At 40.0% G+C, this 26,020-nt stretch overlaps 1 protein-coding gene across 1 annotated transcript in view; it reads left to right on the top strand.

Annotated features, from left to right (window-relative positions):
- JAK1 (Janus kinase 1) overlaps nt 1-26,020 on the top strand; it is a 121,777-nt gene that overhangs the window by 45,527 nt on the left and 50,230 nt on the right. Inside the window, exons 2-3 of the mRNA XM_037136240.2 lie at nt 22,078-22,158; nt 24,620-24,818. Of these exons, the coding sequence (XP_036992135.2) occupies nt 22,153-22,158; nt 24,620-24,818 (205 nt within the window). The 5' untranslated portion in view covers nt 22,078-22,152. The remainder of the gene's footprint in view (nt 1-22,077; nt 22,159-24,619; nt 24,819-26,020) is intronic.

The raw sequence follows: 26,020 nt of genomic DNA, 5'->3' as shown, positions 1-26,020 counted from the left end.
TTTTGGTGAATCAAGCTTGGTGAAACCTGCCACCTTGTCTGGGCACATTAATACTTACTGGATTTTTGAGCTGGATAAAGGCTACCTCTAATTATGCTTCTCCTATGCAGAGAGGTTTGTCTTAGTCTCTTTGGGCTGCTATAACAAAATACCAGAGACTGGGAACCTTAGAAACAGCACAGATTTATTTCTCAGTTTTGGAGGCTGTGAAAGTCTAAGGTCAGTGTGCCAGAACAGTTGGGTAAGGGCCCTCTTCCAGGTCACAGACTTCCCTTGTATCTCCATATTGTGGAAGGAGCACAGAGCTCTGGGGGATCGCTTTTTATACTATCACTAATGCCATTCACAAGGTCTCTCTACCCTCATGGCGTAATCACTTCCGAAAGGCCCTGCCTCCTGACACCATCATCCCACTGGGTGTTAGGATTTCCACTTGTGACTTTGGACTACCATCAAAACATAATGTTTCTTTTTCAGTTTGCACAGTAAAAGTTTTACTCATTAGAACAAATGAGAAAGAAAACTTCCTGAATATGTTGAAAGCTTGAACAGTGGAACACATAAAAAGGAATAGAGTACCTGGAAATGGTAGCTCTGTAGAAAGACCTCTATCATGTTAAAATCAATAAGGATGCAGCTCAATATGCATGTCATTTCAAGGGCATCACCAAAGGACCCCCCAAAACACCCAGTCTTATAAATGGCTTAATAGAAGTTTTATATTTAAGGATTTGATAAAAAATTAATTATGATTACAGTGCATATGTTTTGACTAAAGCACTGGCATAACTTTACATTACCGTTTATAATATTTAGAGATAAATAAACATTTGTAAATTGTTTGAGATGTTCCTGGGTCAAGGAGATCAGTAGTCTCCATAACTTGGTTGTTATTTTCTTTACTAGTTTCCTTCCTTTTGGACAGATGATGCAATGCCAAACACTTTTGAATATGTCTCAAGTTTCAAATTGGCCAAATCTGATTTAGAAGGGTGTAGGCTGATGGGAATAGCAGAGTAAGGGTCATGATTATGTTTTAATCAGCGAACACACTTGTGGTGTGAACTGAGTCTTCCTAGCTCTTTTGTAATTAAGAACTATCTGATAATAAAGGAACACGTGTTCATTTCACTAGTATATTTTATTGCACTTGGAAGTATATTTTATTGTATTTGAAGTAGATTCTGTGTCTTCTCAGGGCCCAATTCCATAAAATTTGCTTGGCATGTCAGGGCCGAGAGCACACTTCTAACACATCTCATTCATATACTGTTGTATCTGAGGAACCTGGGCTCAGAGCACTGAGATTCACTGTGGCAGAGCCCGTCGTGGGTCTGGCACTCTAGAAACTACTCTGGGCTGCTGATCTGGGAAGGGCCTAGAGGTTTATTATGCTTAGAAAAGTGTTTTTTTCTTCAGAACCCAGCCCTTTCCTTTCCTAGTAGCTATTCTTTAAGGACACGAATAGGGCATACACACGCATTTAGATAAAATGTGTGCATATATCACTTTACTCTTCATAGAAACCCCCCATGCCCTACTCTGTGTTCTGATATTTTCAGTTCAGAATTAGGGTTAGGTTACAGAAGCATCTGATCTGGTCCCCTTCCCTGTTATTTTTATTAATCTTTAAAATGTTTTACACTGTTTTATCAATGTGGACTCAGTTTTAAAGGTGTTCCTGAAAAGTTTACTGTACTTTGGACCCAGTAACATTTCTCTTCTTTGTATGCATTTCTGCAGTGCCTGGAGTAGAAATTTGTTGGAAAAGAAGTTTTGAGTATGTACATTTGATAGAGAAGGGTAAAAGGTAAAAGAAAAACAAGCATAAAGATGAAAGGTAGTAGTATTTATTTACCTCACTCTCACCCCTTCCTTTAAAGCTTCAAAACATGGGAAATAGTAGGAAGGATTTTTTCTTCAGCATGTGGGGTTCTGGGGTCCGTATCTGGCTGTTGTCATTCACTTACTCTGTTAGTCAGATCACCCCTCTGAGCCAGTCAGTATTCATGTATTCATTCGCTGTTTATCGTGTCTGACGTTGGAGAGACGAGATTCAGTAGAGAATAAAATGGCACTACTCCTTCCCTGGGTTGCTTGTGTAAGAAGGTGGTGGTGACTGGGAAGGGGTAGTAGCAGTAGAGGCAGTGAGAAATTGTTGGGCGCGTAACCCATTTTGAAGCTAAAGCTGATATAATCGGTGATGGTTTGTATGTGGGGTGTGAGAGAAAGAGATCTGTGAAGACCTCTAGTTTTTTTGCCGAAACAGTATGGTGAAGATTGGTGGCATTTATTGGGACGTTGAACACTGAGGAAGGGGGAGGTGGTTGCAGGAATCAAGTGTCATTTTTTTATACGGGCTTTAAATGCAGCTTGGATTTCCAAGTGGAGATGATGAAGAGTCAATTAGGTATTTGAGAGGGGAATTCTGAGATATAAGTTGTGAAATTGTTAGCATATGAATGGCCTTTAAGTCATAAAACTGTGTGTGATCATTTTGGTAGTGAGTGTGGACAGAGAGAAGGTAAATCAAGCCTGAGGCCTGGGGCCCAATAGCATTTGGAGACTGGGAAATGGAGGAGCCTCCAGCCTCTGAAAATGAGGATGCTAGAACCTGACCTTTCTGTCAAAACTGTTACAGGGATTGTGGAAGATACTACACATTAATAGACACTAAAGATTATTTATTGCTTGATTGCATAAATAAATATAGGAGATGGGGAAGCTAGGTAAGGAAATCATTTTCCTGCTTACTTTTTCTTCTGTTTGCATGGGATTGGGTGAGGTGTGTGTGAATTTGGTATATAGTAGAGCTTCCCAGTGTGTAGGTTATGTGTCCGTGGGGGCAAAGGGCATGAGGGTGGGAGGTGGTTCTGGAAATTTTATAACAGGCCTGCCATATGACATATGGTTTAAATATGGCTATTTTTATCAGTTCAAGAAAATACACAGCAGAGGGATTATGAGCTATTACTGTTAACAGGGTTCTCATTCTCAAAAAATGTGATACTCATATTTGACACACATATAAAAGTGTTTATATGTATTAAGTGTGAATTGGATATGGTTAGTGTGGCCTATTTCTGTGAACAGATATCTGCTTGAGTTCCCAAATTTCGGTAAGCTGTTTGAACTTGCCAACCTCTCATTCTCTGCCACCCGCCTTCTCTGTCATTTTCCCTTGACTGGGAACGAGGCAGGGTTTCCCGAGAAGTGGGCTGTCTTCTGGGAAGACACTGTGGCCAGTTGCCAGTATGTCATATAACTTATCCAATCACGTGGTGAAAAGAGAAGACTTTCAGAAAGATTGGAGATGAAAATAGGAAAATCAAGTGGGTTAAGGGAGAAAAAAGCAAGAAGGCCAAAGCAAATAAAGGCAGAGGATCATTTGGGGCAGAGTTGGGGAATTGCAAGGACTTTACCCAGGTGTTTGGGTTATTGAGAAACAGGGAAATGTAACTTTGCCCTGGCATTACCTTCCAGAACACCTGTTCGAGGTGATATTGCAAAAATGTCCACTTCTCCCCCACTTTATCAGTACCTTTTTAGTCTGGTCGATTAAACTTAAATCTTGTTTATTCCTCTGCTTCTGTTTATTCATTCGAAGGACGTGAAAGAAAGGGGAGGTGGGGAAGAGGGAGAGGGGGACAGAGAGAGAGAGAGAATGTGAATATAATTGATTAAATGAATGGGTGGATGAATGAATGTCTTTTCTGAAGAATCTAGTATATTAAATAATCTCAGGAAAGAAGGCTTTCTGAGATTAATACTTCTAGATAAATTTATAGAATTTGAAAGGTGAAAGAGAGCATAGGTTATTTGATTCAGAGTTTTCCAAATATATATTCCATTGAAAAAGAAGTCCCCAGGTCAAATATTTTTGCAAAAGTTGGAGGCTCACTACATTTACTAGCATGTTCAAGGCTCAGAGTTCATGTTAAAATACTGGTTAACTTTGTTTCACCAGTATTCATTTCACTGTGGACCTCCATCTCCTTTCTCTACATATTCTGAGCAATATGTGTATAGAACAGTGGTTATCATTATGTAGAAATACAAGGTTCTAGAAAACAGTTTGGGAGTACTGATTTAATCTAATCCTTATATTTATTTTGATCTTCCACTGAACTTCTGTTGGTATTTGTTCACATTTATAATATGAGTAGGTTGAATGAATTAATCATTAATGTCACTCCTGACTTTGACATTTTCTAGTTCAGATTCATTAACCAAATCAACATTTAAAATGTTATGCAATATACAGATCATGTATCACAGTAATGTACACGTGAAACCTATATGACCCTGTTAACCAATGTTACCCCAAAGAATTTCATTAAAAATATGTGTGTTTCTGTATTAAAGAATCTTGTCTTTCTTGTTCCTCACTATAACCGTAGTGCCTAGTACAGTGCCTGGCACATAGTAGCTTCTCAGTAGATGTTATTGAATAATACATTCCTATTAGTTTCCAGAGCACTGTGCCAGCTATCCTTGAGGCTGTAGAGAAGATCTTGTTCTTGCCCTCCAGCAACTGGAAGTCAAGTTGCTGACTTTCCCAAGAGCATAGAATGTGCCAGGGAGAGAACCCAAGTTATATTTTGATTGCAGTAACTTGTAGGATGGAGATACACTGGACATATTTTCTGAGTCTGAGTCAGATATGCTGACTCTAGCACAAGTGGGTGGTGTTGGCATACTCTCCTGATAAAGTGTCACTTAGAGTTATTGTCACAGTAGCAGTCACATAGTTCCTTTATCCCTGGCAAGGACTTGACTACCAGTACTAGGAGGTGAGAAGTAATATTATTCCTATGTTGTTTTTTAATTCTTGTGATATTTTCTGCATTTTTCCTTTTAATACATTTCTAGCATGTTGCTTACTTTAGACCTTCCAGTTTCAGTCAGGTCAGTATTGATCATTTATTCATTTGTTCATTCATTTATAATTGATATATAACATTATATTAGTTTTAGGTGTACAACATATGATTATAAGTGTGTGTGTGCATATTCATATATACACACACACACATATATAGTGAAATGATTACCACAGTAAATGTAGTTAACATCTATCACCATACATAGTTAAATTTTTATTGTTATAATGAGAACTTTTAAGATATATTCTCAGCAGCTTTTCAAATATATAATACAATACTGTGAACTACAGTCACCATGCCATGCCTTCCACCTCTGGAGCTTACTTGTCTTATAACTGGAAGTGTGTACCTTTTCACCACCTTCACCCATTTCACTCACCTTCCATCTCCCCCGTCCTCTGCCTCTGGCAACCACCAGTCTGTTCTCTGTATCCGTAAGTTCCATTTTTTGTTTTTAGATTCTACATATAAGTGAGATCATGCAGAATTTGTTTTCGTCTGTCTAACTTACGGTATTTCATTTAGCATAATGCCCTCAGGGTCCATCCATGTCATTGCAAGTAGCAGAATTTTTTTAATGGCTTAGTATTCCATGATGTGTGTATGTATATATATGTATCACATTTTGTTTATTCATTGGTTGATTGACATGTAGTTGGTTTTCTATGTCTTGGCTATTGTAAATGATGCTGCTGTGATCATGGAGTATTTTCATTTACTTCAGATTAATACGCAGAAGTGGAATTGCTGGATTATATGGTAGTTCTGTTTTTAATTTTTTTGTAGAACCTTCATACTGTTTTTCATAGTGGATTCACCAATTTACATTTCTACCAGTAGTGCACAAGGGTTCCCTTTTCTTCACATTTTCACCAGTACTTGTTATTTCTCCTCTTAAAATCCTAAAAGATGGAGATGATACCTTATTGTGGTTTTAATTTGCATTCCTCTGATGATTAGTGATGTTGAGTGATTTTTACGTACCTGTTGGCTGTCCTCTGTCCATTTTTTAATCAGATTGTTTTGTACTGAGTTGTGTAAATTCTTCATGTATTTTGGAATTAACCTCTTATCAGATATATGACTTGCATATATTTTCCTCCCTTCAGTAGGTTGCCTTTTATGTCGTTGATGTTTCCTTTGCTCTGCAGAAACCTTTTAGGTTGATGTAGTCTCACTTGTTTTTGATTTTGTTACTTTTGCTTTTGGTATCAGATCCAATAAGTTATTGCCAACCAAGACTGATGTCCAGGAGCTTACCACCTATTTTTTAAAAATTTTAGTTATCATTCAACATTATTTTGTATTAGTTTCAGATGTATAGCACAACAGTTAGTCATATATATTACAAAGGGTTCCTCCTGGTATTTCAGGAACTCACCTGGCACCATACATAGTTATTACAGTATTGTCGACTATGTTCTTTGTGCTTTACTTTGCATCCCTGTGACTGTTTTGTAACTACCAGTTAGTACTTCTTAACCCCTTCCCCTTTTGTACGCAGTCTCCCAACACTTCTCCCCTCTGGCATTTATCAGTTTGTTCTCTGTATCTGTGAGTCTGTTTCTGTTTTGTTTCCTTATTTTGTTCTTTAGATTCCACATATAAATGAGATCATGTGGTGTTTGTTCTTCTCTGTCTCCACCTATTTTTTAGGAGTTTTATGGTTTCAATTTTTATTTTCAAGTCTTCAGTCTATTTTGAATTGTTTTTTTGTATATGGTGTCAGATACTGGTTCATTCTTTTGTATCTGTCCAGTTTCTCATGAGACACCATTTACTGAAGCCCGTTTTATAGATAAAGGAGTTGAGGCTCAGAGATTTAGGAACATGTCTAAGTTGACAAACTTTCTCAAAGAAAAGTCAGAATTAGAACCCAGAGGAGTGATTTTAAACTTTGTGCTCTTATCTACTAGGCTTCCTGCCCTGCCACTTAATCCTCATATTATTCATTACCTCATTCATATTAGAAGCTCACCTTAAAAAGTTTTAAAGGCTGTGTATATTTCTAGAAGATATTAAGAAAAAGGGGCAAAGGTCATATGCTAGCCTCTTGAAAAGAAGCTGCCATTGAACACTTTGTATCCCATTGGCCAGAACTTACTCACATGACTTTGTCTTGTTGCAAGAGAGGCTGGCATTTGTAGTCTTCATTGTGAGCATCCATCTGCACAACTGTAGATTATTGAAGAAGGGGAGGAAGGTTAATGGCATGCATACAACTGGCAATCTCTACTGTCCCCTCTGAATTGAGGGGCTCTATTGCTTATCCATCCCCATCTTCTTCTGACGTTGGGTTTATTAGATCTTCCCTTCTCTGTCTTGTACCTTCCTTTTGGCTGTTTTCTTTCCAACATCATTAAATGTTCTTAAGTCTCTCATCTTAATGTGCAGTAACACAGTGCAACAGAATTTTTAAAAATCTGTAAACAAAAGCCCTGTTTTCTATGGTGGCCCTGACTGGTGTGACTCAGTTGGGTGTTTTCTGGCAAAGCAAAAAGTCACTGGCTCCATTTCTGGTTGGAGCATGTATGAGAAGCCCAGGTCGGGCTTGTCCAGTAGGCAGCCAATCGTCGTTTCTCTCTCACCGATGTTTCTCTCCCTCCCTTTGCCTCTCTCTAAAAATAAACAGTCTTTAAAAACATATATAAATAAAGGCACTGTGTATGCTCAGTGTTCACATTATGTCCCTAGACCCTTACATGGAGCATAGGAGTTTAATAACTGTTTGTGAGAGAGCAGATGACTGAGGGGTTCAGCCATTGTCCTTTGGCTTTTATCTGCTGGTTGACAGGGTGAGGCTGCTTAGTTTTACTGATGGCACAAATAGCGGGACCCATTTTACTGCTGAGAGTATCAAAGTGGGTAGAGTAGATTGTTGTGGTTTTACCACTTACTAGCTACACTTGGCAATGACATTTGACATTGTAATCTCTCTGAGCCCCAGTTTTCTCATCTGAAGAAATGAAGACTCTCCTGACCTCATAGGTGGTTGTTATCATGATTAAGTGAGAAAATTGTGGTAACGACTACACTCCTGATAACACTCTTTTCTGCTTTCTATGGTGATTTTTAAGATCAAGGAGTATCTTAATTTTTACTATTTTTATTTTTCTAAAATACTTTAAAATTTTAAATGCCTTCATGCAATGGAATATTATTCAGCTATAAAATGGAATAAAATACTGATACATGCTACAACATGGATGAACCTTGAAAACATTGGGTGAAATAAGCCAGACAAAAGGCCACATATTTATGATTCCATTGATATGAAATGTCCAGAATAGTCAAAAAGATTAACGATTGCCAAGGGATGTGGCAGGCAAGAATGGAGAGGACTACTGGTGGGCCTGGGGTCTGTTTTGGGGGTGATACAAATGTTCCAGAATTAAATAGTGGTGGTCGATGTACAATTTTATGAACATATGAAAAGCCAGTGAATTTTACTCTTAAAAATAAATTTAAAGGCTTTACAGGGCAGTATAAATGAGAGAATATTTGAAAACTATCCATAATTTTGATTCACAATTTATCATGATTATTCAGTAACAGAAATCAATATTTGCTTAATATCTTGTATGAACTTGAGTTTTTTCCCCCACTTGAAGGCCCAATTAGGTTGATATTAGACTTCATTATTTTAGATGCTTCCCAGCACATTGAGAAACGTCAGGGAATATTGTTCCTCATAAGGAAGAATAGGCTGTGGGCTTTTTCATGGGGACCATGGTGTGCGGGGGAGGATAAAAAATACAAAGTTAGATTTTTCACAATTTAGTTAGGCATTTCACTACACATTTAATACTACAAAACAGTTTCTGAAATGCACGCTAGTACACATTGTTCATATGGACTAGGTGAGTACTTCTGGAGGGGAGCAGGGATGGTTAGGAATGGCTGGGGAAGGCATCCTGGCAAAGAAAATGTTAAACTTAAGTGGTTGTTTCTTCCGCCAGCATTTATTGAATATTTGCTGTGTCCTAGGCACTGTTCTTTGGTGCTGCATATTACCAGATAACAACCACAGTTACTACTCCCAGGGCCCTCCGGGTGGCGGGGGTCACGGGAAAGGGGTGGATTGGTGGGGCACAAAGACAGTGGAAAAGACACAGTTCTATAGACAACTGCAAAGCAATGTTGTAAGTACTTCTGTAAAGGTAAGCACAGCAAAGCCTAGGTGGAGGGATGATTCCTGAGCTGTGCATTGAAGAATGAGTGGGATGGCAAAGGTTTGGAGGACAAAGCTGTGTTAGATTATAGGAACTGCAAATAACTCATTACATTTGGATTCTGGAGTACAAATAGTGATAAGCCATGGGAGGTTAGATCACAAGTAGCCTTGAAGGCCATCTTTCCTAAGAGACTGGGAAATAATGGAGTTTAAGTTGAAAGGGTAAGATTTCAGATTTGTAGGATAGAAATATGACTGGGCGAATTGTGGAGGCTGCTGTAGAGGCAAATGAGAAGGAAGTCAGGAACTTTTGGGATCACTGTTGCCTTAATTTGAGAGAGAAATCATGGGAAGATAGAGACCAGGGAGCTTATGGCTTCCTCATCAGCTGGATGTGTGTGCAGTCTATGACTCCCAGCTCCTCTTTCCTCTGCACTGTCCTTCTGTCTCAGTCTGACCCCAGCCTGCCTCCCCGGCCTCCTCTCCTGTTTCTCTTTATGAATAGGCTTAAGTCTTCTGCGTGCTGTTCCCCAGAACAGGCTTGCTGATTTTCCTCCTGATGCCTTTGATTACATCTTTCTCTTCACCTGGAATGGTGCTCACCTCTTCTTTTTACCTGTCCAGATCTCTGATTCATAAGCCTTTGGGATCATTCTGTGCTGTGGAACAATCTCTCTCCTCTGAGGTCATAGCACTTAATATCTCGATTTTTCATTGGCAGATAATTACTTTTTGCTCTGTCACATCTCTTAATTGCTTTGGGTCATTAGCAACTCTTGAACTGTTTTAAAATCACAGCAGGCAGAGTGATATATGGATATGATGGCTTAAATAGTGGAGTAGGAGTTGACTCTTCTGAACCCTGGTCCCAGCCCTAACTCCCTGTATAACCCTGGGGAATTACTTTTCCCACCTGATTAAAGTAGTAACACACAGCTGTAGAACACATGGAAAAATCTTCAAAATCATAAAAATGAAGTAGTCACTAATTCCACAGCACCTAAGATAACCACTGATAACATAGGTGATGCTTATAGTGTCCTCCTTGTTCTCCCATCATTTTTCTCTCTCTAGGATTATTTGCCTGTGTCCATGCAACGTAGTTAGGGTCATCTACATGCTGTTTCGTAACCTGCTTTTCTCATTAATGTATTTTGGGGTTGCTGAAACAAAACAAGGATTTTTAAGTCCAAACTGACACGTGGAGCCAAATTGTCCTCCTGGAAGTTTGCACCATAGAACAGAATAGCGATTATCTCTGGGGAGTAGGGAGAGAACTTTGGCTTTTCATGATATTTTCTATATTCTTGAATGCATGTTGTTATTATCATGAGTCTAAATATCTTTTATAGTTTGAAGATGATGGTAATTTATACTTCTACCTAATCCAGGCTTGTATCTATATTTTAAAATAACCGTATAACCTCTACTGATTAGACAGATAAAAAAATGGCATTCTATCATTTTAATTTGATTTGACTATTAGTGAAATTTGACCTTTTCACCATGATCTCATTTGTCATTTTTTCTTTAGTTTCCAATTCCTGTGCCTCCTGATGACTTGGATTTGAATCCCAGTTAATAAATGCATGTGACCTTTTCATGAGTCACTTAAGTGTCTCTAGGCCTTACTATGCTTATGAGTAAAATAAGAGGAATGATACTTAAAATTATTGAGGAACAATAGACATTATGTATTGAAAGTGCTTTGTAAGATGTAAAAAGTATGTAATTGTAGTTATTGATTTTATTTATTGATTTTGATTAGTTAAGGATTATGAACAGTTAAGCTGACTTTGCTTCTTTGCATTCATTTGGAGAAAGGCTGAAAAGGCAGAGGTTCCTTCATTAATATTTATTTTGGTGCAGTGTGGGATTTGTGAGATTTGGCATCAGAAGACCTGATTTCTGCAGCATTCCTGCTACTTATTAACCATGCAGTACACTGTACAAACACAGTTCTTTTGGCCAAGACCAGAAATGTTCAGGGACCACCTGGCTGGGTACACATCAGAAAACTCTGTGAATTGATAGAACATTCATGCAAGCTTGTGGAGACTGTTGATAGTACAAGGGAACTTGTTTATGCAGAGTCTCCTAACTGGGTTCTCCACCCCCATTCCACCCCTCACAGTTTTGTGAAATGAAAATTGGTCAAAAGTATGATTCAAAGGCCTGAGAAATTCTGACGTGATCTTTTGAATTATCAAAGGCAGATGAATTTCCATTCAACATGATTTTTGTGAATTCTACCCTATTTAAATCCCTGGGAACGTGGGCTATCAATTACCCAGGACACTGAATTCTGGATAATAGGGAAACAGGGCGGCATAAACAACTCTGCTGAGTAATAGATGACCTCCTGGCCTCCTGTTTCCGACTCTGTGTTCCCTTTTATCCAAGGACAAGATGTTACAAAAATAATTCAGAGTGGCTCCCCAGGGTAGTCCTCAGACTGCACCCGGGGAGGAGGATGAATCACCAGCAGAATGTTCGTGCTGCCCGCCTTCCCAAGCTGATAAATAAATGCCCCAGCCAGGCTCTTCAGCCTTGAGGAAAAAGCTCTGGGAAAGTTTCCTCTGACTCATTCACAGTGTAATTCGTTGAAGAAAACTTTCAGCCTCTCTCTCTCTCTTAAAGAAAGAAGTTTTTTCTTTGAGAAAGTCTGTGTATAGTAAGGTGGGGTTAGAGTATGGAGTCCCAAAACAAATATTCAAATTAGCTCTTACTCAGATAACCTTTATTGTCCTGGGATGATCACACTTCAGGGGAGGTGGGGAATATCAGTGTACCATGCTTATATATCCATCAAGGACTAGTTGATTCATTTAAAGTACTTAAAACAAAGGTTATTATTTTTCCACACTTGAATTTCAAGTGTCCCTAAGCCTTTCCCCATCATCTCACTGTGTCTGAGCGTCCCCACCCCCATGTAGCACATTCGCATGCAAGGGGGACTTTTCTTGTTTCTGAAGAATTCATGTGAGTCTGGGGATTTGACTTCTCCCTGAGGGTTGTCTCCTCAAAGGAAAGTCCGGACTCCTTAGATACGGGCATTTGTGGTCCACTGCACGCTCGCCTCAGCTTTCTTCCTTTCCTCTTTCTGTTCAGTCTCCAAAGGGTTTTACACTTCCCCTTTCCTGCTTTTGCTCTTTTTCACATTACCGTGATTTGGAATGTTTCCCTTAGTCAGCTGTGATTTTCAGCCTGTTTCTATCTTCCCTATCCCTAAAGGCCCAGTTCAAATCTCACTTCCTCCATAATTGTCATACGGTTGTATGTCTCCTATAGGCGACATAGGTGTTCACCTATGTGAAAATACATAGGTGTCCTACTAGACCTATATATATTTTTTCTCCCAGGGTTTAAAACAATCCTATAAAATAACTACTATTATTCTTATTTGCAATTGAGAAAACAACCACAGGAAATTGAAAAATGACTTGAACACAGGTGATAAGTGGCAGAGCCAATATTCGGGCTCAGGTCTTCTTGACCTGACCCTTGAACCCCACCACACTGGGTTTCCCTGAAGCCTTCTGGATTGGACTAGCTACACCAGCCCCCACCTCGCACTTAGAACAGGGTTTTTTGCATTAGTTGGGTATGTCTTGTGCTCGGTAGCCAATCAGGTGGCTACCAAAGCCACATTCTTGGGTTGCTTACTCTTCTTGGTGATGCATCTTTTCTTCTCGACAAACTGTACTTCACAGGCTTTTTATGATGATATTTTGCTTGCTTATTTTACTTAGTGATTACTGTCCAGGAACAAGTGAGTTATTTCTCCCAGTTCTCCTTATGCTCAGTTTTCTGCTGAGTCTGATTAGTCATTAATATCCTACCATAATATTCTCAACAGTATTCTTTTTTATATTCTCAATTGAGAATAATATTCTCAATTATTCTTTTTTCCTCTACTTCATTTTTATTCCCTTGAAAGGAGAAACAAAAGAATCATCATGGCTGGAATTTGTGCTACACCCCCCCCTCCCCCGCACACAAAAAAATCAACAGGAAAATTAAATGGGATGAATGAAGACCAGGTATTGTCACTAAATAGTTTGGTCCAATGAGATGTCAGTTTGGCCAGATTGAAGTGTTTTCTGTTACACAAAGGCTATTTAATAAAAGAATTATAGATGTAGTCATGCTTTGAACATGCTTGGGACCGCACTTCGAGGGTACAAAGAAGTGTCTCATTATATAAAGCGAGCATTTATCTTGAGAAAGGGGTAGGTATATCTGTTTACCTTTTTTAGTTCATTGGTAGATAAATATAATTACAGTTGCTACAAAAGACTTCTATCTAATTCAGGTTATCTACCATTAAACCTCCAAGACTTAGAAAATTCCCATTGATGGCCATACATTGAACTCTTCTTTCTGTTCACAGTGGTTATTTTTATGAAATGCATTGGAAATTTTGCACAGATGTGAAGTAAAAGAATGGACTTCGGATTTTTTTATGCTTTGTTTTCCCTAAAGCATAAAGTTAGAAACTGGGGACTGTGGGAGTTAGTCATCGAGAAGAGTAGTGGTTATTGGCAGAATTTAAAACATGGATCTCCCGTGCTTTATGGGTATAGTTTCTATGTTTTCTTGATCTCTAACATCATATGGACTTAGGACATAAGCAACTGAAGAGCTTTCTGGCAGAAGAAAATCTGTATTGTACAGTGAAGGCTGAGTGTGGCCTTGTACAGTGGGTCTTGGCACAGCTGTTGGTGTTGAAACATTGTGCTACACACGGTGGAAAAGGTGGAAGGGACGTCTGGTAATCAGGCATTCCAGATGATCACATTTCACTGTTTTATATTCTGCCGGGGGCCGGATGCACATTGGGTGTAAATAGTGAATATAAAGTAAATTTTATTATTGGTTATTTTGTTGAGCCCTTTACCCTAGGGTTTTTCCAAGTGTGATTTGATACTCATCAGTGGACTGTGAAATCTATTTTGTGGGTCTTCTTTACCATTAAAAATATATTATTAAATAGAAAAGAATAGTATAGAATAGAAAATATCATAGCATATTGCACATAGTAGTGAAACTCATTTTGTGTCACACACACTAAAATATATTTCATTCTGTGTGTCATGGTCAAAAGGTTGGAAAAACTGTTGTTAAAGCATGGCCGTCAGCACAGGTTCTGGGATGTCACCTACTTATTCTCAACCCTTAGTGGATTCTTGGTCAATGCTGGAGACAACTGGGACAGAGTAGGTAGGAGAGGGAGAGATGATGGCTCAGTGCTCTGAAGGAGCAGGGTCCACCTAGTGATCATTTACTCACTGAAGAGCTCTGCCTGCAGTTTAAATTGGAGACCTTGTTGGCAAGCTATTTCAAAGCTAAACATAAAAACTGATTACAGTTTCCTGGTTGAGGAGAGGTGTAGGGACGCTTGTAGGGGAACATTTATTTTTTCTTTTTTGAGATTTCCTCTTATTTTCTCCCCAAACTTCACTTATATTTTGAGGCAATAGCTTAGTTCCTTTGGGATATCAGAGTGGACTGTGCCATTTTCGGGATTGTCCAGCATCTGAATCCCTTTCATTTCCAGAATAGTCTTTGTTGCTATAGAAGCTGAAAGAGATGTAAACCTATGACTAGAGGTGAGCTAGTTTAAGCCTCTTGGATACCTCTGTCCCAGGATTTTGAATCGGGAGGGAATGGCACAAATATTATTCATAGGGATGAGATCATTCGTAGAAACAGCAGAGAGAGGAGTCCAGTGGTGCTGTCTGGTGACCGGTGGTGGCCGTCCTAGAATGGTGTCCTTATCAGACTGTTTCTGTGTTTTTATATCTTTCCCTTTTTTATCCTATGGTAAACAGAGCTGGTTTCTCTTGTTTGCACCCAAGAACCCTGAGTGGTTAAAAAGAAATTACAAGAAATATGCACAGTGGATTTCTGCCCCTGAAAGACCTTAGTACAGGACAGAGAGAGGCAGTACGTAAATACAGAGTAGATGCACAAGTTAGTAAAAGTCATTGATGTGTGGAGAGATTCAGGGTTGTTTTCTGGTATTCTTTTAAATTAAGGTACCTTCAAGCTTTATCATAGGGCATATCAGCAAGAGGTTCTATGTCTTTGCATCATGGCATTTTGGAAATACAAATTAATGAAAAATTAGTGTTGTGCGTATAACATTGTTTCAGACATTCGTAAGGTAGGATTTGTTTTTTATTGTGTTTTTTCTTAAATTGAAAAGTTTTTTAAAAAAAATCCTTGAATATATTCAGAGAAAACTGATTTCTTAGTGAACTCTGAGCTTTTTGAGTATGAGCCAGTCAAAAACTTACTTTATAAAAAGAGATTTAGAGAAATATTGAATCTTCACAACAGCCCTGTGAAGTAGATACTTTTTATTAATTCCATTTACAAAGGAAATAAAACCTAGAGAGGTAGACTGACTTGCCTGAGATCACACAGACTTTAAAGCTGGGATCCTCACCCAGGTTAGGGTGTCCCCCAGGTTTCTGACTGCTTCTGTTCATAAGGACCTTCCGAGGTCACATAAATACATTTTTACTTCACAGGATTCAAGCTCAGAGAGCTTCAGAGACTTGCTCAAGATCAGGCAGGTCTGGCAGAACTGGGCTGGAACTGGGGCCCGTTTCTGACGCGTGGATGGTTTCTCTTACTGCCTGCAGGAGGAGGCTGGTGCACAGACGCTGTCCGGCCTCCTGCGCTTTCCACACCATCTGCCTTGTCCTGCAGGATCCCTCCTGGTCTGCATATTTCTTCCTGCACATCCATCCATCGTTGTGTTCCTTGTTCCTGGCCCTTTTCTAGAATAGTTGTACCCTTCCTTTCTGTCTTTTAAAACCTCCTCTATTCCTCCAAACTGGAAACAGACTCCACTCCCCACGATCACTTCACAGTCCTCTCTTGATGCCTGTAGTTCTCACTGCCTGTCTCTCCGTATCACCTCCACATCCGCTTTCTTGAAGTTCTCCTGTCGTATGTTTATCTGGCCAGCTGTTAATAGACTGTAAGTTTGGTGGGCTCAGATTTAATTGTGGTACTTCTGCAGATTTCCCCAAAGCCCCGTGACTTGTCTAAGGAAGTGCAGCAACCTGAAAGGGCAGTGAAGCTGAAGGCCGAGAAACGTGTTTGAGCCTAGCCTTACCACTCACTGGCCACTCGACCGTGGGAAAGTCTGAAGCTGAATCTTCTCATCTGTGAAAGGGGCTGTGAGACTTATATGTGGTTATAGATGTGAAAACCATTTTAAGCTCTAAAGTACAAGGTTTTATTGTGGTGATACAAGAATGATTGAAAAACACATAAGACAAAGGCATCATTCCGCACCCTCCATGTTTGTCATGTCCTCTCCATGATTTTGACTCCTGTATTCTGTGCTCTTCAACAGCCTTAGTTGTATTAGTAGTAAAAGAAGAAAAAAGTCACAAGGCATCTTGATATAATGTGGCTTTTAGGAAAACACTTATTGACTTTAATTAAGCAGAGTACTATATTTACTTTGATCAGAAACCCTCTCAGGGAAAGCAGGCTCACAGGGAGCAGAGCAGAGAGCCCTGACCCATCGAGTTGGCATTGATTGTTCGAGCATCCCTGGAAGTTTATTGTAAATGAAGCAGCACTTACTGTTCTGGGGTATTCCTGGAATTGCCGCCATAGCTGTAAGTGAGTTATTTTGTATGGCAGGAATGGCATATAGAAAAGCCATAATTCTGACTTGCTGATGGGATAAAATAGCAGATTTTGTATTTATATCATCTGGTCCTTTGGCTGGAATCCATCAGCTTTGCACAGTATCTTGTGACACTTTTGTCGGAGCAATTGTTCTGGGTCTTGGCAAAGCAGGGGGGCATTGGGAGCAACAGACACAAGCCATGTCCAAGGCTCCTGTGGCCATGCAGTCCTGGTGACGAGACTGAAAGGGTTGCAGACATGCTGTCTTGATGTGTGTGTTAGGCCTCCAGGAGGTGCCATGGCACTGTGGGGCGGACACCTGCAGTAGTGGTGCCAGACCAGTGAGTTAGTGGAGGGCTGGAGCGCAGCTGACTTTTTGAATGACCGTCTCTGAAGGGAAGGACCTTGGAAAGGAGGTGGATGTTAGACTATCTAAAGTGTCAGAAAGCCAGAGGAGATAGTAGTGTTGGTGATGGGGGCATTTAAAAGCAGTTTTTTCCTTGTAAAGCATTTTTTCCCCTCCTGTGAAAGGAGCAAATCCTTGGAATCAGTGTTTGACTTCTGGCACACCATTTGATTGGCCTAAAACTTCTCCTGTTTGTTAAGAGTATTAAGTGCAAGTGCCTAGTTCTGTGCAGGAGATGGAGATACTGGAATTCCCTCTGCTTGACTGAAACAGCATTCCACCAAGCTGTAATCAGTTTAACAGAAAATCTGGCCAAAATCTCTTAGGCACTTTCTGTGCATTAACTCATTTAACTCTTCACAGCTCTATGAGATATACACTATTTTATCCCTCCACTTAAAGCTGAGAACAGTGAGGTTTAGGGATGTTAGGTAACTTGCCTAAGATTATAATAGCTAATAGGTGTGGAAGGCAGCATTCAAACCCAGGTCAGGGTGCCACCAGCTCATATATCTAGTTGCTCTGCTTTGTCATCCGAGATTTATGAAATGGGACTTTGATTTGTGAGTAGGCTTATGCTCAGAATCCCTGTCTATTCTTTTGTTTTTCTAAGCAAGCTCAGCCTACCTTTGTCTTCTGCCATATGCCTGCATTAGATTGCTTTAGCACCTAACACCTTTCTGAACACTATCACATCTCTGGCCTTGTTTGAAAAAGGTACTATAGGAGCTTGATGAAGACTTTTTTTGGAAGATTTTTTGATCCTTACCCAACCTTTAGATGGGATGTTTCCTCTCGGGTTAATGGATGGGGAAACTGAGGTTCACAGATTAAAATAATTTGCTCATGGTCACACTTGCTAGTTGTCTATCAAGTCATTAAGAACCTATACACCTTGGATTATGGTGATTTTTCTATTGCATATATTGCTTAGTTTGTCACCTTCATCTTTCATGTAACAACTATTTAACTACATATTGATCACCTAGTTAATATGTGCTGGTGTAAAGCGCTAAACAAAAGAAACTAAAATCCCTGCCCTTTAGAAGCCTGCATTTTTGCTTTAAGTTTCCTTACCAACCTTAAGACTAGTGCCTGTTGAAGTAGTTTTTTAATGTTTAAGATCTTTAATCTTAAAATTTTAAAGGTATGTATTAAGCAGCTGATTTCAGGACATTTTTTAATTACATTAAAAACATTCCCCTCCCTGAGTTCATACCTTAATTCATCAACATTTTATTTGTATTTTCAGAGGTTGAAAGCTTTTGACTTCTCTAAGGCATATGTAAAGTAACTCACTGGAGGTGCGATGGTTTCTTTAGTAAAAACAATTAGATAACCCAAAGTATTTTATTTTAACCATTATCCAGTCTATTTTTTATCACGTAAATCTAGCAGTGGTTTTTGGCCAAAAAGCACTAATATTCTGATGATCATATTTGTGAATATTCATGTGGTCTGTTTTTATGTCTCTTTTCTCCACTATTCCAAATATAGTTGTATGTTCTGCCTTATACATATACCAGTATTTCAAAAGATGTCCTTTAAAATATAAGAGCATTTTGGTATCTTCAGAAATAGATTTTTGAGATTGTGCAATTTGGAATACAGTTGTGATATCCCATCTATTGCAGGTTAGTCCTTGTTCAGGCTTATAGAATTATGTTGTGTTTGTGTTACTTTTTCCTCATTCAGAAAGTATCAGATGTACTTGTCTCTTGCAAAGACTTTTACAGATTAAAAAAAATTGAGAATCTACAAAATTTCTCTGACATCATCTACAAGAGTGAGCCATAAAATTAATCCCCTGCCATGGAATGAAAGATATTTACAAGTATGTAAGTTAGGGTGCAAGAACTGCTGTCTTCAGAAAGTGTTGACTACTTTTGTCCTTCCTATTTGCTGAGCTGCATTGTTTTCATTTGACTTGGGTGTGGAGCACAGGGAACTGTGTTATTTTTAAAGGGCGTTGTGTGATTCCAGCTGGCCAGTTTTTCTAACATTAAAGATTTTCTTTTTGTATCTTGTACCAAGAAACTTAAATTGAGTTCTTGGAATTATCCAAAGTATTTATAAACTGATCTTACGCCTTTCCTACCTGTTGTAAAAATAAGTAGCTAGAATATATTATTTGGTTTATTTGAAAAGACATGTTATTTGAATGAAGCCATTACACAAATGCTGTAGCACCAAAAACTGCTTGTCATCCTGAATGAGGACACTTGTCCTTTCATGTAAATTGGATCAGCAGTCCTAGGTTTAAGTACTTAGGATGATGCCCAGCATGTCTTTTAAGTGCTTTTAAAATCTTTATCATTAATGTCAGTTTTCTGAGAGTAGGGAATTTGTTGTTATTGAATCACCATATAAAACACCATAGCAAATGTATGTTGTCTAGAAATTCTGTTGCTGATCTTGTTTTTGCAAAGAGTTAAATCTCTAGGGTAAGCATCGCAAATTGATCTTTTTGTTGTTGCTGTTGTTCTGCCCAGTAATATTGGGTGCAGTTTGGAAATTAGGTACGGTGCAATTTCAACACAATGTTGCTTGCAGTGGAAAAACCAAACTCTGCTTAATTACAGGTTTTCATGGAATTGCAGTTCTAGAAGAATGTTAGTGATTTTAGTCTGATCCTCAAATCTTACAAGAGGCCTAGAACAACCCCACAACTCCTGAGTTCAAGTGTCATGTGATCTGATCATGCATATTAAAATGCTTCATGAGTTCTAAAAAGATTTGTGCTGTAGCTCTTCTTAAAGAGTCTGGACCTGGTGGAATTTATAGGTCTCTGTCTCCTCTGAAAGGCTCTACTTCACCTTTCCTGGTTTGAGGCAGGCTTCTTAATGCTCTACATGGAGCTCTTCTGGTTGATTTCCATTTCTCCTTAGCAATAGACTATAATGGCACACTGCAGGAAACCTGGGGCAGAAAGCCCCCAGACATGCTGTTGACAAGTACTGCTGATAAATCTGCTAGTGTTGTAAAAACGAGTATGGGAGGGATTTTCTTATTTATGCAGCTGGAGAGGCCAGACTATTTCCTTCTGTCCGCAGGGCCTTTGCACATGCTAATCCTGCACCCACACTACTTTCTCCTTACCTCTCCAGATAGCCATTACATCTTAGGTCAGTATTACTTTCCTCTCGAGCCCATGCTCAATCACATTCCTCTTATATTATATGAGCTCTCTTCTTTTCTTCAAGACATTTTAAACTCTTTATAATTACTCATTGCTGTGCATTTTTGTTTGATTCCATCAGTCCTATAGACCAGGGGTCCTCAACCTTTCATCCACTGACCGGTACTGGTCTGGGCCTGTTAGGCACCAGGTGGCACAGTAGGAGGTGAGCTTGAATGTAATGTGCTTGAATCATCCCCAAACCAACCCCCACACCCCAGCCCATGGAAAAAGTGTCTTTCATGAAACCGGGCCGTGGTGCCAAAGTGGTTGGGGACCACTTCTGTAGACTATTAGCTCCATATGATCAGGGACCATATGCTCTTCATTGCGGCCTTGTGACATAGCTCAGTTGTTGGCACTTAGAGCTGCTCAGAAATACTATTGCATAAGTCTCCAAATGTGACATTTGAAACTGCTTCTGAGCCGAAGCACGGTACTAGCATGTAGCTATTATCAGCCTGCTGTTTTGATGCAGGGCAGGGTATCTATTCACATAATTAAAATAGTTTATTATATTCTAAAAGCTGATAATCTAACAATTTGCTCTTTGATTCTTATTAAAATTGTCCATGTCAGAAATAGCCAAATCAAAGTTGTCCCATCAAAATTCATGCTCATATTCCCTGCCTGCCCTTCTATCTACATCCACAGCAGAAAGCCTTCCCAAATTAGCCCTCATCAGTGTTTGTCACCAGAGTTGGCTAGAGGCACAGAAGATGACGTCGTGACATGCTCTGTTGATTCTAGATTGATTTTATGTGCCATAAAACTTTCTGTGCCATCTCCCACTTGGATCGTAAGGTCCTGTGGCCTTGCAGTCTCAGAGGCAACCCATCCTCAAGCCATTCCCTCTGCTCCCGCTCCACTTCTACCTCATTGTGCCTGGGACTGTGCTCCCGAAAGCTGGATTCTGATAAAATGTGTTGAATGACATACAGAAAACTGAGACAATAACCTGTATTAACTTGGAAACCACTTCTAATTCACTAAGGGTGGTTGCTCCTTATTTGCAAAGATAATTTGATTCTACTGTTAAAAGAATTTGTGGGGAACACCAAGGAAAGTTGTGAAAGCAAAGAGCTCTGTGTGGGGGTGGGTGGGTGGTGGTGTGGGCTGGTGAGCTATGGTTGTGAGGATGAGACCAGGCATTTTGGTTCTGCAGAACCAAGCTGGTATTCTTCTCCAGTAGGTTTTGAAGTGAGGTTGGGGAGTTGGGAGGGCACTTTATGTGCTACCTAAGTTTTCAAATAAGAATGGCTCAAAAAACATATGGTAAACTTCAAGTATATATCATTTGTCATATTTATTCCAGGGCCCTCCCCCTTTCATCATACTGTATGTTGTTTCACCATTAAAGCGAGGCCAAGGACAGACCGCTTTGAGAGGAGGGTAATTCTAAAAGAAATGGAAATAGGAAATAAAAGCACACATCTTTGGGCTTCCTAAACTGTTTTTCCAAGTCTCAGGAGAGAGGCTGTTGATGGAAAAGGTACACAGTCTTCACTTACACTGGGCAGGGCACTGTATGCCAGGAAGCAAAAGTCCCTGCTTCCTTTCTTGAAGCCATGAAAATAATATCTTCTTGATGTTTATATCCTGCGGCCCCTCTCTGTCCTCTCAGTGTCCTCATCAAGGATGTTTTTTCCTTCTTCCTCCCAAATGCTTCTTCCTTCCCGCTTATGGTTTGGGCTGCTTCCCTAGTGAAAGTGTCCTCTTATTTTCGATTGCAATTACCTCTGCAGCTGATTTATTGATTTCTCTTTGTCTTTAGCTCAGCTCTGAACTGGCTTTGGAAAGTAGAGAAGAAAATCCAGTCTGCTTTTGGGGATACTGGACAGCCGAATAAATGCAGGTATGTACATTTGCATATTAAAGACAAAAAGGAAAATAGATGATAATAATGAAACCAATCTTGAACTTGTAGGGCTACCTGAACTATATCCTTTAGTTCTGAAATACTGGTATTTTAAGTTTTGTTCATCTCAAATGTCTAACGTGCTGCTTAAAAAGAAATCCTGAGTACGAGAATGTAGGATGTACAAAGTATAACTTCCCTTGTAACCCCTCCTAGACATTCACCTGTGTGAACTTCCTGTATGTTTTGGCAGATTGTAGGTATGTACAACTAAAAGGATGATCATACATGTGTTACGCTTTTTTTCACCTTGTAGTATGTCGTGTACACCTTTCATTTCAGTATCGGTTCATATAGCTTTATGTCAATTTTTTTTTTTTTACTAGCTGCCTGGTGTTCCTGTTGCTATTACTTTGTTTAGTGAGTGCTCCCCTGTTGGACACTGTCAGTTGTATGTTTTTTTCCCATTTCAAATGGTGCCACATCTCATGTATATATAATTATGTAATCCTGCCTGATTATCTCCTCAGGGTGAAAGTGTGTAACACTATTTTTGTATTCTTGTATTTTTTTGTATTCTCCCATATCTGTATAGAATCTCAAGCACAAAGGTTTATCTCACATTATGAAGCAGACTTTAGCTACTTTGTTTTCCATCTCTATTTTTCATCATGGGGTGAATTTGGGGACTTAGGTTGAGCTTTAGAAGTTTCTTGCTTAACAGTTGACCTAATAATCCTCAAAGTAAGTTATGATCTTAGTCTTTCTGACTGGTTTCTGGAAGATTCTGGCTTTCGGATTTCATTCTAGAGATTAAACGAGTAAAGTTGAATGTCCCTCAGTTAGTAGCATTGAGGCACACATACCTAGGTTATGCCCCTCCTGTAACTCCCTAAGCTCGCTTACCTGTGCAGCTAATAGACCAAGCATATGAATTTGTTGGAGACAACTGTGACTGCTGCACCCTATGTGACTGGGCTTGTTTTAAGGAGCTTCCTTGAGTCATTCTGCAAGCATGTAAGTCTCTGTGCTAAGTACCTGGGAAACAGAGATGAATGACAAAGGTCCTACGGGAACCTCCAGCACAAGTGAGGAGAGACACAGACAGACACATGAATAAGGTGGTTGTAATTCAGTGTTGTCAGCGCCATGTGGCGAGTTTGTGAGAGAGCATGTAACTTAGGGAATGGGAGGCTTCCTGGAGGAGGTAAAGTCTGAGCCGTCTGAGCCGCGTTCTAAAGAAAATTGAAGTTTGCCCTGAAGGGGATGAGGTAGAAAGGTATTCCTGGTAGAAGAATCAGCATGAACAAAGGCAGGAAGGTGAGAAAAACTGCATTGGGGGAGGGATGGGGATGGGCCCGGGCCGGTAACAAGAAGACGGCGGCTTTGTAGGTATAAAGCATGAGGTGAGAGGCTGGGGGAGGGATAGAGTCAGACTAGTGAGGCTAGCTGGCCAGGTGACAGACGACCCTGTTAGGAGTTTGAGGTCGTTCTGTAGGTTAGTGGGGGGCCTTTGGACAATCTGACGTGTTGCAGAGATATTACTGTGGGGGGGTAAGTGAAGGCTGGCTTGGCAAGCAGAAGGAAAGTTGTGGCCTCGGGTCAAGGAACTCAGTTTGTGGGCCATTGGTGTTGGGGTGAGGGGAAGAAAGAAAATGTAGGGGTTTCCCTTGTTCCCCTCTCTGGCTTTGCCTGAGACAGAGTTGCTGAGCTTGGCTCTTTGATCCTAGTTGCCGTCCACTTTAGGAAGCTCATACAAGTGGCTTTTTTGCAGGCTTCTCACCATAAGGGTTATGACCTTTTCAAAGCAAGGCTGCCTACCCTCATTCTGTTTCCACAGCAGGCTGCCTATTCTCCTGCCTTCCCACAGGCTGCTGGGAACTCAGCTCCATTAATCAGTTTTTATGACTCTTCCATGTGGTTTATGAACATGAATTACTAGTCATTTCGTGGACACAATGTCAGAGCCAGCTCTGGGCTGGGCTCTGGGGGCATGAAGGTAGAGAAGACGTGGTTACCGCCCTTACTGAGGCTGTAGTTTAGTGGGAAACAGGCATAAAATTGAAAGACAGTGTGATTCGTGTCATAGCTCTATTCAGAAGTGAAATGATTCCAGAAGAGTTAGCGGCAGTATTAGCATCATCAACATCAGTGGTTGCAGAGTGAGCCACATCTTTCAGCTACACTTGTATGCAAAACAGAGAAAATCAGTTTAAGCCATGTCTAAAATTACTTGGATTTTTGAGAATATGGTCTGACCATCGTTAATTTATTAGAATGTGTCATTGATTATTTTCCATAGTTTCACCTGTCGTAAGCTCTGAAGCATTTGATTTTCAGGAAGGGAGGGGGAGGGAGAGGTACTTATCCAACACCACATATTTCTGTTTGTTTACCTTCATAACAGGGACTGGAACTTTTTGCACATGGAGTGACCACAGTCTTGTTTTCCTTACAGTATCTAAATATAAAAGAGGACTGCAATGCCATGGCTTTCTGTGCTAAAATGCGGAGCTCCAAGAAGACCGAGGTGAATCAGGAGGCCCCTGAACCAGGGGTGGAAGTGCTTTTCTACCTGTCAGACAGGGAGCCCCTCCAGCTGGGCAGCGGAGAGTACACGGCGGAGGAGCTGTGCATCAGGGCGGCGCAGGAGTGCTGTGAGTACTGGCAGCTGCCCGGGCCCAGGGCAGGTTAATGGGGGCACACCGTCCTAGAAGCAGGTCCCATGTCTCTGCCCCTGGCAGTTTCGCTGAGTGGAGAGAAGTGTGGGCTCTGGGAGTCAGGGAATCTGTCCTGCTTTTGCCAATCACTTGCATTTGACCGTAGGTCAGTGATTTCAATTCTGAGAGCTTCACCTTTCACTTTCTTCATTGCAAAGTGGTTCATTCCTGCTGTCACTGATGGGCTGCTGGATACCAAGGAGTGATGCTTGCCTTCTGTGGAGGCTTAGTTTTTGTTTCCCCCACATCTGGGCACCTAGCACAAGGTTACAGGCTCCGTAAGTGGCATCTCCCAATATCATAATTGTTCAAAACTTCCAAAAAGTGTGATTTATCTTTCTGCTGTGACTTGCCTCCTCCCCCTAGTCCCCACCCATGTGATGCTGAGGTGAAGTGAGAAACTGAGTGTCACTTTGTGGCTTGGTCAGATTGCCAAGTTGTGAAAAGGACAGCGAGGCTGCGAACAACACAGTCCATTTTTTTTTAAGTGTGGCTTGTCTTACTAAACTTAGCCTGTGCCTTCAGCAGGTAGAAAACAAACTGAGGAACAAAATAAAGCCCTTTTCACTATCCTTTAAACTTGAGGTCATTGGAAGTTTTTGGCTACCTGCTTTTAAATGACAAATTTAAGTCACAGAAACAAAGATCTAATCCACTTAGATCCTATAGTGATGGTTGTACAACTCTATAAATATATTAAAATTGACTGAATTACACCATTAAAAACAGGTAGACTTGGTGGTATGTGAATTACATCTCAATAAAGCTGTTTTTAAAAATATTGACTCATTTTATGATGATGAAGTAACCATGCGGACAGTCTGGTTCATGTTTTAGTTGTATCATCTTTCGCCCTCAGAACAGCTCTGTGGGATAGTGTGGTTATTGCAAGAATCATCTTCCTTGTTTGTGATACAGTTGGTCTAGAAAACCTATTTTTTTTCTGATACATATCTTTCTGCCAAAATGCTTTAAATAAGAGTTCTAATTTTTTAAAAGGAGGTTACTATAGGGGAAAAATATAATAGACTCTTAACTAAACATAACACTGTAGAACTGATTGAGCTACATAGATTATAAGGAGGAAATGCATTACTAATCTGAAGTTGTTTTGACTAGATAGCTAAGTGTATAAGGAG

This window comes from Artibeus jamaicensis, unplaced genomic scaffold (assembly GCF_021234435.1).
Source record: "Artibeus jamaicensis isolate MK-2021 breed Jamaican fruit bat unplaced genomic scaffold, CSHL_Jam_final scaffold_1019, whole genome shotgun sequence".
In the NCBI taxonomy this organism is placed as follows: domain Eukaryota; kingdom Metazoa; phylum Chordata; class Mammalia; order Chiroptera; family Phyllostomidae; genus Artibeus; species Artibeus jamaicensis.
The sequence above is the reverse complement of the archived record's forward strand: the minus strand, read 5'-3'. Positions and strand labels throughout refer to the sequence as shown.